The following is a 15,617-nucleotide window of genomic DNA, read 5'->3' as shown; positions in this document are numbered from 1 at the left end:
CATGCATTTATGAAGTGGGGAAACAAAACAACCATTTCATGTCTTCAAAGAAAAACCAGAAAGTCCAGTTGCCTCTTGGAAAAGCACCTTTGGGACAATGTTCCTTTTGATCTTAAAAGCCTAAATGGCCTGGGACTTCACAACCTCAAGACCCACCTCTCTTAATTGGAATCTCTCTGGTCATTAAGGTCAGCACGGGAGGCTTCTTACATATATGCCTTTAACTTCCATCTTTCAATTTCCACCCCAAAAAGGATTTTCTCTGCTGCTCCCAGAACGTGGAATCTGTTTCCATGGAAGTTGCACTCAACCTGGCATTCTTTTTACTTTTTTTTTTTTTAAAAGAGCCTTTATCCAGGTTTTTGTCTGAATTACTTAGTAGCTTTAATTTTGTTAATTGCTTTATCAAATTTTAATTGGTCAGTTCCATTTACGAGACACACTTAACTTGATTACTGCATTAATCTATTTTCTGGGTTTGCACAATGGACTGTACTAGAAAATATTCCACCATTTCCCAGCTTGGCAACTCCTGATTGTTTGGACTTCAGCTCCTAGAATTCCCTGCAATGGTGAGCTGACGGGAAAATTTTAGGATTTATCCAGGTTGTGAAAGGCTGATCTAAACACACAGGGAATGTTCTCCTTCCTAAAAACCCAGATTAACCTTGTTAATATAACCAAGCTCAGCACATAATGGGAATGCATCTGTTAGTTGTTTACCCAATGCAGGGAGCATTTTGTAACAACACGGCCTTTTTGTTTCATTTTTGTAATTAGCTTCCTTCAATGCCCTATGGCAGGGGTAGGCAACCTCGGCTCTTTTATAACTCGTGGACTTCAACTCCCAGAATTCCTGAGCCAGCCATGCTGAGGGGAAAGGGAGAGGTTTCCAAGATGAGCCATGCTGGCTCAGGAATTCTGGGAGTTGAAGTCCACGAGTCATAAGAGAGCCAAGGTTGCCTACCCATGCCCTATGGGTATAAATTGAACCAGGAAGAATTTTAATCTGCCACTCATAAACCATCACCTCAGAAAATATAACCAGATCTTTGGAGAGGGGGAAGGGGAGAGGTGTTTGGACAAGACTAGCAATTATTTATTGCATTATGTGTTTAATGTTTAACATTTTTGTTAGAGTTTTTTATGAAAGTACCATCCATTGATAAATTTATTGTGCAACATGCTATGAATAAACACAGATCTTTTGAGTGTTAACATCTCTCTACCCTTCCCCTTTTCCCCAGCCTTCTTTCCCTGAACTACTTAACTTAATGTGTATTTTTTTAAAAAAAATTAATAATAAAATGACTGGAGATTATTTATTTATTATTAAACATATATGCGCCCATATCCTGCTTTGGCTTTAGGAACCAGAATAGGGTGGTGACCATCTCACCTATAAAAACTGCTATATGGATTTTAATTGATTCACTAGCCTAGTCTAGATGGCAATTCTGGTCAAAAGGTCTTGAAGGTGCTTAATGTTTGAATGGATGGCCCTCAGAAGTTATCAGGGTTGTAGACCAGTAGGGTTCTTGGCGTTTTCTGAGATTGGTGATTTTCTTGCAAGTGTTTCATCACCAAACCAAGTAACATCATCACTGCTATGGTAATGAAATGTCTGCAGGAAAACCACCAAGGACCCCACTGTTCACAGTTCAACCCTGAGCTATAAATATTCTTTTCTATTGTAGATCAGTATTACTCAATCTCAGCAGCTTTAAGATGTGTGGACTTCAGCTCCCAGTGTTCCTCAGCCAGCCATTTTGTCCAACCCCACAATGGAACAGCTGCTGCAAAATATCCACATTGCCCCCACTGCAGGATCTGTAGTTAATTTAAAAAAAATAATTCAAATCACACAGTGCTTGTTCAGCATTGCATTTCAAAGAGAAATTAAGACTCTTGGGAAAATTTATAGACCTGCATAATCTAGATCAGTGTTTCTCTTTTTTAAAATAATGTTTATTGAACATTCCATACAATAAAAAAAAAACGGGCACAAAACTGCAAGAAAACAGAAGAAATGTATACATGGCTTCTGATCTCCTTTTCAACAGATAATTACATTCTTATTGTCCCGCCTCCCTCAAGTCTCTTCACCCCTTCATTAGTCCTCATCTTTCTGTCTTCAAATTCATAAATCGTAAATCATTTTTTTCTTCTTTCAGCAAAAAGTTCGTATAAGGTTTCCAGCCTTTCAAAAAAAGCTTTTGTTTTTTGTTCTCTAACCAAGCAGGTCAGTTTCACCATTTCTGCAAATTCTGACATTTTCACAATCCATTCCGCCCTAGAACAGTGTTTCTCAACCACAGCAACTTTATGTTGCAAGGACTTTAACTCCCAGAATTCCCCAGCCAACATGCCAGCTGAGGAATTCTGGGAGTCAGTCCACATATCTTAAAATTGCTGAGGTGGAGAAATACTGCTCTAGACGATAGCAGAAAATCACAAAGACATTCAGGAAGACCATATAGTTGCTAGCAAAACTACTCTACCTAGAGGTGTGTCCATAAAAACAGCAAGGGTTGAGCTGAACATCATTTTTATGCAATGCCCTTTCCCTCCCTTGGGCAGGAAAGAAAAATCATGTGTGGTTTTAAAAAAAAAATGGAAATTCAAATTATACAACAAACTGGTTGCAACATAATTCCCTCTTTTTCAATAGCCATGGATTGGATTTCTATCCAAAAGCGGAAATAGCAATCCACACACAAAGTCTTCACCTGATCGTATCTGTAGGAGGAGTGGCTGAACCTGGAGGTGGAGTTAAAAGAAGGATCAGCCTAGAATCCCTGCATAGGCACAAACAAAATCTAGCCTCCCTTGAACTGCACTGACTCTTATCTAACTCCAAGCAGGTACTAACCATCAGTTGAGAAGTTTCCTTTGTATATATACTGTAGGTATGATTACCAATAGATCAGTTTAATTGGATCTTCATGTATGGACCTGATCTTTCATTCCTGACATCATCAATACCTTAAGAAACTTCTCTGTGGTGTGGAGTTCTCATGGGTTTGGGGACAGCCAGGTTTTTCCCCCAAAAAATTTCTATGACATCCATCACAAACTTCATTATTTGAGTCATCCGTTGTGAAATCCCATTGCTTAAGAGCTTCAAGGAAATGTCAGAATATAAAAATCAAGTTTCTTTTTCCAGTCAAAGTCTGATAGATTCCTCACATGACAATTTCGAGAAGCCCAGCGTTCTGCTGTTGCCAACTGCAGAACCTTGTGGCTCTGATGGTGTAAAAACCTGACTTAGAAAGGGGAAAGGAAGGAATGGGAACTTCGGTTCTAAGATAGTTTTAAGCCCCAAATTACACCCAAGAGCTTGCATGAACAACAAACTATCAGCTCGGCTTTTGCTGTAGAAGAAATGTCACAAAGCCACTTTTGTTTCCTCCAGCATTGTGGTTGCACAGTGGTAGGAACTCTCACATTCTGGTTCTGGGGATTTCCTCTCCTCTTGAAACCAAGATGGTGTAGTGTCTTACCACCATTTCCTTGTAACAAGTCTGTCTCTGTCTCTGCCTCTCTCTCTCCCCACCCTGCTCCACTCCCCTGTCCATCATTTATCAAATGCAAAATGCTAAAAGAATACAAGTAAGAAGGCAAGTTGAGGACAGATTTTTCTACTTGCATCAATCAATTTAAAAGAAAAACAGACAAGCCCAATATATCTCTTTCTCCAATTGTATCTTTATCAGGGACCCCAATATATATGTAACATAGCTAAGGTTGTATATCCAAAAAAGAGCTTGGACATTTCATAGAGGAGGTCAAATATTCTATGAACTTCCCACTACAGTGCCTCCAGAAAATGAAAGATTTAATAATAGAAGAAGAAATTATGATTTCATGTCACAGCACTCTTCACTTCCATAGATCTGAAAAAGCAAAAGAACCCATAACACCAGTACTATACAACGCAGCTGACCTCGCCAAATACTTTAGGATCAAAATACCCAGAATCATGAACCTCATCAGCCTTTGCCTCACTATCTGCACTCGTTTTGATGGACAAATATACCAACAAATCAGAGCAACATCCATGAGTTCACCACTCAAAGACCGAAATGAAGCATCTGGAAATTATAGCACTCATACACATACAATCAACCTATGGATCCAGGATGTAGACGACATTAAAAGAGAAGCAACTAGAGAAGACATATGAAACCATCAACATCTCCAAATAAATAAAAGGGAAGAAGGAAACAGCAACCCACTACAACACTCTTCCTGAATATCCTCATCAGCAGATAAAACAATGGCAAAATAGAAACACAAATCTAATAATGCACACCACTAACCAAGTGCCCTGCTACCAAAGTAACAATCCAACCTCCCACAAGCAGAGCTGTGGACTGCAGCAATCCAAAACATCAGAAAAAGAAAACAGACTGCCTATACCAGGGCTTTTCAACCAGTGGTACGGGTACCACCTGTGGTACATTGGCAACTGGCAGGTGGTACGTGACCATCCTAGAAAAGTGGTAGTGGGGGAGGGGAATGAGCTGAACTGGTGGCAGCACTGCACAAGCCTGAGCGAGAGACGGCTGTAGCCGCAGGGCTGTCAGGGCTCAGCGGAAGCGTGAGGATCAGTGCCACTTTCCAGCTGATCGGTGCTTCTTTGGGGCTGTCAGGGCTCAGTGAAAGCGCCAGGATTAGCACCAGGCTCCAGCTGGAGCTTGGCACTGATCCTGGTGCTTCTGCTGAGCCCAGAAGAAGCACTGATCAGCTGGAATGTTGCAGCATCTCCAGGGTCTTGTGATTTACATTCAGATGCTTGGCAACGGATTCATATTTATGACAGTCACAGTGTCCCAGGGTCATGTGAAGTGACCAAAACCTGCTGCAACCATCCAGCAGATGGGGGGGAATAAAAACCCACCCCACCCCACCCCCGCTGCCAATCCTCAACAGAAATGCTCACAACAATGAAAACCTCGGACAGGAGGAAGAACGCCGTCGGGCGGGCAGGCAGGTATCTTGCTCAGCTGTGGCTTGGGGGGCACTTTTTCCAGTGCCATTGTAACTTCAAACAGTCACTAAGCGAACTGTTGTAAGTCGAGGACTACCTGTACTTCATCACTTTTTTCCTTTTTTTTTTGGTCATCAAGTTTTTGAAACCTTGCTAGGTGACTGGTGGTACTCGGATGTTACCATATCCTAAAAGTGGTACAATGGGTGAAAAGGTTGAAAAGTCCTGGCCTATACAACATCTTCCAACAAAATGGATACCCAAGTAAAAAGGCAAAGGTTTCCCCTTTCATTTGGGTCTGACTTTAGGGCGAGGTGCTCATCTCCGTTTCTTGCCCAAGGGAGCCAGTGTTGTCCGAAGAGATTTCCATGGACACATGGCCAGCATGACTTTATGCCAAGGCTCATGGAACCTTCCCACTGATGATGGTACCTAATTATCTACTTGCACTTCGCATGCTTCAAACTGTTAGGGGGACAGGAGCTGGGGCAAGCAATGGGAGCTCGCCCCCATCTTGCGGCACTTGAGTCTTGAACCCGGGCTGTTAGCTTTCCAGCTGACAAGCTCAGGATCTTTAACTGCAGAGCCATCGTGACTCACATAGGTTTATCAAAACGTATAAGACCATTCAACCCATTACACCATAACCAACACAAGCTATGAGAAGAATAACGTTCCCACAGAGAGGGCCTCCTCAGGGTGCCTCCGGTCAGAGAATGTCGGCTGGTGGCCCCCAGGGGGAGGGCCTTCTCTGTGGGCGTTCCGGCTTTATGGAACCAACTGCCGGTTGAGCTCCGGACGGCACCGGACCTTCGCTCCTTCCGGCGCGGTCTGAAGACCCATTTATTTGAACAAGCTGGCCTGGCCTGATGGGGGATGTTAGGGTTTTTAATGGGTTTTTATATTGTTACTGTTTTATCTGGGCAATTATTTAATTCTCTTTTAATTTTTGTATTTTCTATTTATATATGCCCTGTTCACCGCCCTGAGTCCTTCGGGAGAAGGGCGGTATACAAATTTAATAAATGAAATGAAATGAAATAACACTGCCATACATTAAAAAATAACCTTCAGAAACCACCAACAGGCTATTACTATTACATGACATCACCATAACACACAAATCAGTTAAAACCTTCCCAAACCTCCTAAGTAGATCAAAAGACCCAGCAGCCCCAGAAGGAAAAAAATACAGGAGTCATCTACCACATACAATATAAGGACTAAAAAAGCCACAATGTAGGATGAAGAGGCAGAAGACATGACATGAAGGGGTGACATGATAGCAGTTTCCCAGTATTTGAGGGGCTGCCACAAAGAAGAGGGCGTCAAACTATTCTCCAAAGCACCAGAGGGCAGGACACGGAACAATTGATGGAAACTGAACAAAGAGAGAAGCAACCTGGAATTTAGGAGAAAGTTCCTAACAGTGAGGACAATTAACCACTTGAACAGCTTGCCTTCAGAAATTGTGGGTGCTCCATCACTGGAGATTTTTAAGAAGAGACTGGACAGTCACTTGTCTGAGATGGTATAGGTTCTCCTGCTTGAGCTGAGTTCTCCCAGTTCTATTCTATTCTATTCTATTCTATTCTATTCTATTCTATTCTATTCTATTCTATTCTATTCTATTCTATTCTATTCTATTCTATTCTATTCTATTCTACTCTACTCTACTCTACTCTACTCTACTCTACTCTACTCTACTCTACTCTACTCTACTCCTAGGAAGATTGAATGTCTTTGGTGTAGACCCTGGTAGCATTTTTTTTCCAAGTGTTTTTTTTAAGGGTTAGCTTTTATGAGATGCAGCTTATACCTTTTAACAAAAATTGTTAGTCAGAAAACATTCTTCCTGATCTTTTTGTTGCCAGAGAACAACAAATTTATGAACTTTTTAGTTTTTTATTGTTGGACTTGTTACACATAGCACTTCCCTTATGTGGTTTGAGAAACTGCAAAAATTAAATAAAAATTAAATACCAAAATCTCACAAAATCATTAAATCCCATGAGGTTTTGATGGGTTCCCAACCTGGTAACTTGAGATATTTGGGGCAAAAATGCCCACATATTAACAAGATTTGAGGATTACACAAAATATGGAAACTCTGTTGACCTCATAATACTTTTTTAAAAAATGGGATCCACAAACAGAACATCCATGGGACTCCGACAGACTATCATCATATTTTAAGGACCATTGTTCTGATGTATTGGCTTAATGAGGATTCCAATAGAGACAGTGATTATAATGGTGATATGTTTGGTTTTCAAATGTTGGTCAACAGACTTAAAAGCACAATTCCCAATTTCCCCAACTGCCTGTTCTCCTACACTCACTTAAATATGAGCCAGCCATGTGCTGCAGCTGCCAAAAAAGCCAACATGGTGCATTAACAGAGGGATAGAATCAAGATCATGTAAAGTGGTAATACCACTTTATAATGCCTTGGTATGACCACACTTGGAATACTCCATCCAGTTTTGGTCACCACAATGTAAAAAAGATGTTGAGATGCTAGAAAAAGTACAGAGAAGAGCAACAAAGATGATCAGGGGGCTTGAGGCTAAAACATATAAAGAACGGTTGCAGGAATTGGGTATGTCTAGTTTAATGAACAGAAGGACTAAGGTGACATGATAGCAGTGTTCCAATATCTCAGGGGCTGCCACAAAGAAGAGGGAGTCAAGCTATTCTCCAAAGCACCTTAAGGCAGGACAAGAAGCAACGGATGGAAACTAATCAAGGAGAAAACCAATCAAGAACTAAGGAAAAATTTCCTGACAGTTAGAATCAGTGGAACGACTTGCCTCCAGAAATTGTGGTTGCCTCAACACTGGAAGCTTTTAAGAAGAGACTGGAAAACCATTTGTCTGAAATGGTATAAGGTTTCTTACTTGAGAGGGTTGGACTAGAAGACCTCCAAAGTCCCTTCCAACTCTGTTGTTCTATTAGTCCAGCTATTTAGCAAACAGAAGAGAAGAAGCATTCTTTCCTTCTGTATGTGTCAGAATGTTAAGTGGATTTTCAAAATATTCAGGTCTGATTTTCATCTAAATGTTTTTATGAGGTTTCAGAGGCCCCTGAAATTGAGTCGCTTCCAATATGGTCAGTTGGTGAATCCTTTCATGCTGCAGAATGTTCTTTCTGAAACGGTCCGACCACCCAACGCCTCAGCAACTGACGAGCAAGGCACAACAATAAAACAAGAATGAAATACCTTCCAAAGATTGGATTAAAGCAACTTTGTGTAGAATCATTCCTTTGATTACCAAGAACTTGGCCACCACTACCGTTCCTTTTGGATTCCCACATGTTCTCTTCAACAACTAATGGCTTATGGTTTGACTTTGAAGGAAAGCTTGCCTCAACACTGGCTGCCTCCAATCCATGGTAGACAAAAAAAAAATTCCTCACCATATTTGATACAAGAATCTAAAACAATTGAAAACGTTGGAAACAAATAATGAATGAATCACCTCTGAAAGAAACAAGAATTATTCCTTTTTAGGATTGGGATGAGCTTTAGGTCCTATCGTGACTTCTCCCACTTTGGTAATGTGCTTTTTGAGAAGGGGCAGACGCAGTGATATGCTGCATATTCTAAACCAGTGTTTACAAACTTGGCAATTTTAAGATGTGAGGGATTCCGGGAGTTGAAGTCCACACATTTTAAAAGTTGCCAACTTTGAAAAACTGTTCCAAACAGAACTCCTTTTGTTCCCTATCCTGCTGTTTTAGAGGTTTGTGAAGGATCATTTCTAGTGTTTCCAAAACAACTAGATTTAGTGGGAAAGCAGTATGCTTTATTGCAGAGGTCCCCAACCTTTTGGGCACGAGAGACCAGTTCCGTGGAGAGAGGTTTTTCTGCGGACCAGAGGGGGCATGGTTTCATGTACTGCCTGCATCTTGCAGATGGGGCTTTGCTTGTTTGTGCGGACCGGTAGCTGGCATGCCGCAGCGCAGTAATGGTCCACGGACAGGGGGTTGGGGACCCCTGCCTTATTGCATGAAAAGGAGATACAGGCAGTCCTCGACTTACAACCACGAGTCCCAAATTTCTGTTGCTAAGCAAGACAGTTCTTAAGTTGAGTTTTGCCCCCATTTTATGATCTTTCTTGCCACAGTTGTTAAGCATAATGTTTTATCAGTGAATCTGGCTTCCCCATTCACTTTGCTTTTCAGAAGTTTGCAAAAAGTGGTCACATGAACCCAGGACACTGCAGCCATCATAAATAGGAACCAGTTGCCAACCAATTGAATTTTGATCACTTGACCGTGGGGATGCTGCAACTATCGTGTGAAAAAGGACTGTAAGTCACTTTTTCAGTGCCATTGTAACTTTGAACTATCACTAAACGAATGGTTGAAAGTCAAGGACTATCTACAATTATGTGCAAAATGCCATACCGTTAGACCATTGGGATTATCTTCCTCCTTCAGACCTAAAAAAAATATGTCTCGGTATTTTGTTTCTATGTAGGGGCTATTCATGTTCTTCTTGGAAGTCAACCAACAGAATAACAGACTTGGAAGGGACCTTGGAGGTCTTCCAGTCTGGGGGTCCCCAACCCTCTGGGCCACAAGCGACTCCTGGGCTGTGGCCTGTTTGGAACTGGGTCACTTGAGGAGCTGGCTGGCACATGTGCATGCAGTTCAACGTGCGTGAGCAGCGGGATAGTTCCCCTTTCCTCCCCCCGCCAGGCCGCCAAGCTGTAAAGATTGGGGACTGCTATTCTACTCCAACCCCAGGCTCAAGCAGGAGACCATATACAGAATAGCATCTGATCTTTAGAGGCATCCTACTCTTGAACAGGGGAGGTTGCTCTCTCATTTAGGAGCCTAACATGTGATATTCAAATATTTCTATATTGCTGTCTCCCCTCTCCTTTCCATGTCTTTTCTGTCATATTTAAACTATAAAAAATAATGTTGGTGGTGATGTCATTCTAAACACAGCAATGGGAAAACTGATACGCAGCATCCTGTCTCCAACAGCGGCCAGCCTGTTGCCTCTAGCCTAAGAGTTTGGTAGAGCTTGTTGCCACTGGAGAATGATCATCAAATATATTTTTTGTCTCCATGCATGTTGGCTCCACAATCACAAGAATTTCCATTGCCAAGCTAGGCAATTGTTTAAGTGAGTCATGGCCGATTTTAAGGCTCCTTTTGCCATGGTTGTTGAGTGAATCACTGCAGTCATTAAGTGAATCATGCACTAGTTAACTGAATCCAGCTTCTCCCTCTGAATTTGCTGGTTAGAAGCCAGCTGGGAAGGTTACAATGACAACCACATGACTCCAGACTGCTACGGCTATCATCTATGCATGCTGGGGGATGCAGTGATGTCATAAACTTGAGCACTGGTTGTAAGTCACCTTTTTTAGTGCTGTTGTAACTTTGAATGGTCACTAAATGAATGAGTGAAGACAAATAATACATGTCCCAGGATAATTTTGTAGGATCCAATCTGGGTCAGTCACTGGGACCAGAGGTTTAGTCTTCTGAGCTTTAGGACTCTTGCTGGAGTCCATCCTCAGGGATCTTCTCTCTCATCAGAATGTGTCACACCTTCACACATCACACATTCTGGTGAGAGAGAAGATCCCTGAGGATGGGCTCCAGCAAGAGTCCAAAAGCTCAGAAGACTAAACCTCCGGTCCCGGTGACCGATTGGTCCTGCAACTAAATGAATAATTGTAATCTGAGGACTATATGTACCTATTGACACAATAAAGCTAACCGGATTAAGGCCTGTTGATGTGCCAAGAAGGTTAATCCTTGTCCTGCTACTGGCACAGAAATAAAGTTCTAAAACAGCTTCACAAAAAATGGTGATCATTCTAGAAAATCCGTATTTCCATCTCTACTTTCATTTTACTTCCTCACCTGTCCTGGCTGGACATCAAGAATGAAGCAACTGTTGTTTTTCACACTGGCACACTGAGGAGATTGTTCTCCAATAAATGGGTCACTGTGTTGCTGGCGCACAACCCCCAATGAGGAGTCTTGCTTATGTGAACATGTGTGGACATTTCTAGATTCACCTGGAAAAGTTGGACAGTGATGCAGCTCAGATTGTTGGGGGCAATTAAGCTGACTTTGTAATAATGCCGCTTGGGGGGGGGTGAAAGCCCTAATAAGCAGGCATATACATAGAATGAAGGCTACTGCTAAGCTTGTAAGCCGCCCTGAGTCTTCGGAAAAGGGCGGGATATAAATGGAATTTTAAAAAAATAAAAAAAATTGTTTGGGGGAAAAACACAGAGAGAGAGACAGAGTCACCTGACAGCAGTTGTATCTGTTTGTCTCCATGACTACAGAAGAGAAGGTGAAGTGGGAAACCCATACTATAAATTCCCCAGAGTTTGCACTGTCAAATTTTCCCTGGAGGAGAATTTTTTTTTTCCCCCCACTCTCTAAGGGAACCGCCTGGATTCCTCTTAGCAGTCATGTTTACTGCTTTGACGCCAGTGTAAAAGTGACGATGTGAGTCAGTCGAAGTTCATCTTTATAAAGAGAGTTCTGGTCAAGTTCAAGTTCATTCATTGTTAGTGCAGGCGGTAGCGATAGCAAATGCACCTTTCTCTGACAATGGAATTAGGGAAATTACCCCAAGGCGTGATCATCGCAATAGGCACAATGCCAGCCGCCTTCTCATGCTACTACAGGAGTCTCATCCCCAACCTGGGAGTAGTGCTTCTGCTTTTCATTTCCAGGGTGGATCCGTGGCCGCACAGGGGTCATGACATCCAGCTCCAGATAGAGGCTGTTAAGCAGAGCATCCTGGTGAGGTTGGGCTTGGACATGCCTCCAACCATCCAGGGCCACATGGATCGAGAGGAGATCCAGAGGGCACAATTGCACTACCAGGAATTGCTTGCACAGCTCCAAGCAAATCAAACGAAGCTGCCACCATCCACCATTGTCCATCTTTTGAGGCCTGAATGTAAGTGTTCATCTTTTTTTAGAGGGTCTTCCATGAATTAGGAGGTGGGGGGCATGTCTCATATGCCTTTCCCCTTTTCTTTAGCATCCAGTGAATTGCCTCAGCTTCTGCTGCAATGCAGAGATTTCCTTGAGCAGGTAGATTAGTTCTTAGAAAGCAGCCATTAGGGAACTTGTAAGGGTTGCGTGCATGTATCTTGTGTGCGCATGCCACAGGCTCAAAGGTTGCTTTAATGCTGATTTTCAACAAATGTCAAAATTACAGCTGTGCAAAGGAAGAGAAAAAAGAAGAGAGAAGCCAGGACAGCTGAAGTGGACCTCCAAAGTCTCTTCCAACCTTATTATTATTATTATTATTATTATTATTATTATTATTATTATTATTATTATTATTATTATTATTATTATTATTATTATTATTATTATTATTAAAAACATTTATTCATAAAACATGAAACTCAGTCAACTGAACACTCAAATTGACTGCAGCAATTGTAAGCACTGATTTAGTGCAAACAGATAAAAATAAGCTAATGTGTTCATTATCTGAATAAATAAAAATGTTTTTGCCGGACAAATCTCCTGGAGGAACATGTGCATCTAACATTTGCCATTACAGTTCAACTCAGATAGTGGCTACATCTGAAAAAGTGTCTTCAAAGTTTACGGTGACTTGTGAGCTAACCAACATTATCTATATCAAGAATTTATCCTGGATCTGAGCAAAGGCTGTGTAGTCTAGCATTTTGTTCCTGCAGCAGCCAGCAAGTTGTCTCTGGGATGCTTAAGGCAGAAATATAATTATATAATAATGTTCTTATGCTTCCTAGAATCTTATATGGGGAGTTATCCTACTGCTGATATGCATATCCATAATTGTTGATAATTTGTATTTTCCGCAAATTAGTCTAACGCCTCTTTTTTAGTTTAATTTAGTTGAAGGTTTTAAAAAAAATAGACTGAACAAACATTTGACCAGGGTGGTGTTGGACTAGAAGATCTCTGAGGACCTTTCCAGTCCCATCATTCTATGGTCTATGTTTTAGTCTATCTGGCAGTAGCAAATTCCATAGTTCAAGTACTGTGTGAACCAAACAATGACTCCTGAACAGAGCTACTGCACTCTGAGCTTCTATTTTTATGGAGCTATTCAATACAATCCCTGGTCATTTGCTTCAGTGCATTACAGTATATGAAGTTTGGACTTGCTCTTAAGCTCCATTTCTCCTGTGATTGTTAAACACACTCCCAGATTTGCTAAGGGTGTTTTTCAAAAGCTTCTGAGGACCAGTCATGAACTTTGCTTGATAATCCCTTCCCATTATTAGCATTCTCCAAGAACTCAAAAGATTGGTGAAGAAAACACTTTGCATAGTGAGAGGGGTGGCATATAAATTTAAATAAATAAAACTTATTCTTCATGTCAATCTATAGTTGATCTATTATACTTTATTTTTTTGAATTCTTGGTCATTTTATCCTTAATAAAACTTTCCATCCACTTACCCATTAAGCAAACAAATCTACATTTTTAAATTCATTTTTATCCCACCTTTCTTATTTTTATAAATAACTCAACAATGAACACACACAATGCTCCTTTCTCTTTTTTCCCCCCTCACAACAACCCTGCTAGGTGGATTGGGCTGGGAAAGAGTGACAGATCCAATGTCACAAAGCTGGTTTTCATGCCTAAGGCGGGATTAGAACTCACAGTCTCCTGGTGATTAGCCGAAAGTCACCTAGCCAGTTTTCATGCCTAAAGTGGGATTAGAACTCATAGCCTTCTGGTTTCCAGACCGGCAACCACTACAGCTTTCCTTTTCTGTCTCCTTTAGATCTGTTTTCTTTGTTAAAAATGCTATATTACTACTATGCAAATACATTATTTTTACTAGAAATAATATGAAGAAAACCTGGGGAAATCTCTGGAAAAAAGGTTTCTCCCCATCTATCGCCCATCACTCCTGAATCCCAAGCATCCTTTAAGGAGGCTTGTGGGAACAAAAATGATTAATTATAGGGTAGGGTGCTGATCCTGTATCTCCTGGGCTGCAGTTTCTGTTATCAAACTGTATTTTTGTTTTCCCACCCAAAAGGATGATTATTAATTACACAAGGATATAATGAAAGGGCTAACAGACTGTATCATAATAAATAAGTATAGTGCATTTAATTAGTTTGTTTTAATGTAGTAGATTACACTTAACTTTAATAAAATCAAATTGAGAGTTGCCTTGACTGTGCAGCAGCCAGAATGTAATTTAAAGATCAAATAACTCTTAGCCCAAAAGTGGTTGCATATCTATTTCAAAAAACAGCAATATGAAGTGGTGATTGAGATGGTAATTTTGCTATAGGGCAGAGTTTCTCAACCTTGGCAACTTGAAGACATGTGGACTTCAACTCCCACTGGCTGGGGAATTCTAGGAGATGAAGTCCATACATCTTAAAGTTGCCAAGGTTGAAAAGCACAGCTATATGGTTACCGACAGTAACTCAGAAACTAAAGATAACCTGTCTTCCTCTCTGTACAGTTACGCACATGAATGAGTCCACATCTGGAAATCTTCAGGCTGTCACACACATGCATCTGGAATTCTCCAGGACAGCAGCCCTTCATCAGAACCTCAACATTCTCCGGGCTGAATTGATTCTCTTCAAAGAATGGCTAGATTCTCCGGGCAATGTTCTGTCCAATATAACATGGCCAGTACATGTGAATCTCTACCGGCTGTCCAAAAGGGAGAAAGTAAACCCCGAGCTGCTGACTTCCCAAAAGATTTCAAGAACTTCACCAAGCCTCAGTCTGAAGGGTGTTGTAGAACAATGGGTAGGAAGCTCGGAGGCCAAGCTGAATCTGGGCCTGGAGTTTAGATCAGACAAGGCTGCCTGGCTGGCTGCTAGCATCACAGAAGAAGGGACAGGGGTGCTGTCCCTGACGATAGAGGCTGAAACTCAAAAGGCAGTGAGGAAGGCAAGGCAGCTTGATGAGGAAGAATGCAGAAAGGGTGATGGGAAGTGCTGCTTGAGGTCCCTTAAGGTCTCCTTCGAGGCCATTGGTTGGTCAGACTGGGTGGTGGCCCCTCGAAGCTACTCTATGAAGTTTTGCGAGGGTTCCTGCCCACACAACTACAAACCAGCCAGCATGCATGCCCAGATCAAGGCCAGGTTGCATAGCCTTTCTGGGGAGACTCCAGCACCATGTTGTGTTCCCGCCGCCTATGAGCCAATGGTGCTTATGCATTACGGCAATGACGGGAAAGTGGCCACTCAACTCTTTGATGACATGATTGTTACACGGTGTCACTGTGCGTGAAATTGGGGAGGAAGACTCCGGGAGAAGAGGCATCTGGTTTGCTTAAATCAAGGAGTGCAAAAATAATGAACCTTTTTTTTTAATGAGCTCATATCGAGTTGAACCCTTTTAGGTGTGAAAGTGGACATTTTCTGGGAAGAATAAGTGTCTTATGCACCTCCCCTCTGTGTAGGTCTTTCGTTCTTATACAGCAATTACTCAAAGGCCAAATCAGCTGCTCCTTTAGCACCATTTTTATGAAAACTGGGTCATCTTCTTCTCAGCAAATCATCTCAGTCTATCAGGGATCACCCTGCAAGGCCAATCAGAGATCACATGATGATATTCCAGTGTGATATTCCAGACAGATAGATAT

The 15,617-nt window shown here is 41.6% G+C and overlaps 1 protein-coding gene across 1 annotated transcript; it reads left to right on the top strand.

The window, feature by feature from the left end:
- Positions 1–11,638: 11,638 nt before the first annotated feature.
- GDF15 (growth differentiation factor 15) lies at positions 11,639–15,356 on the top strand (the record flags this gene model as incomplete). Its single annotated transcript, XM_081314498.1, has 2 exons — positions 11,639–11,945; positions 14,481–15,356. The coding sequence occupies 2 exons, from the start codon at positions 11,639–11,641 to the stop codon at positions 15,260–15,262; spliced, it is 1,089 nt and encodes a 362-aa protein (XP_081170624.1). The 3' UTR covers positions 15,263–15,356.
- Positions 15,357–15,617: the final 261 nt, after the last annotated feature.

This window comes from Vipera berus (assembly GCF_964194415.1).
Source record: "Vipera berus genome assembly, chromosome: 1".
In the NCBI taxonomy this organism is placed as follows: domain Eukaryota; kingdom Metazoa; phylum Chordata; class Lepidosauria; order Squamata; family Viperidae; genus Vipera; species Vipera berus.
Note: the sequence above shows the minus strand (reverse complement) of the source record. Positions and strands in the feature narration are given on the sequence as shown.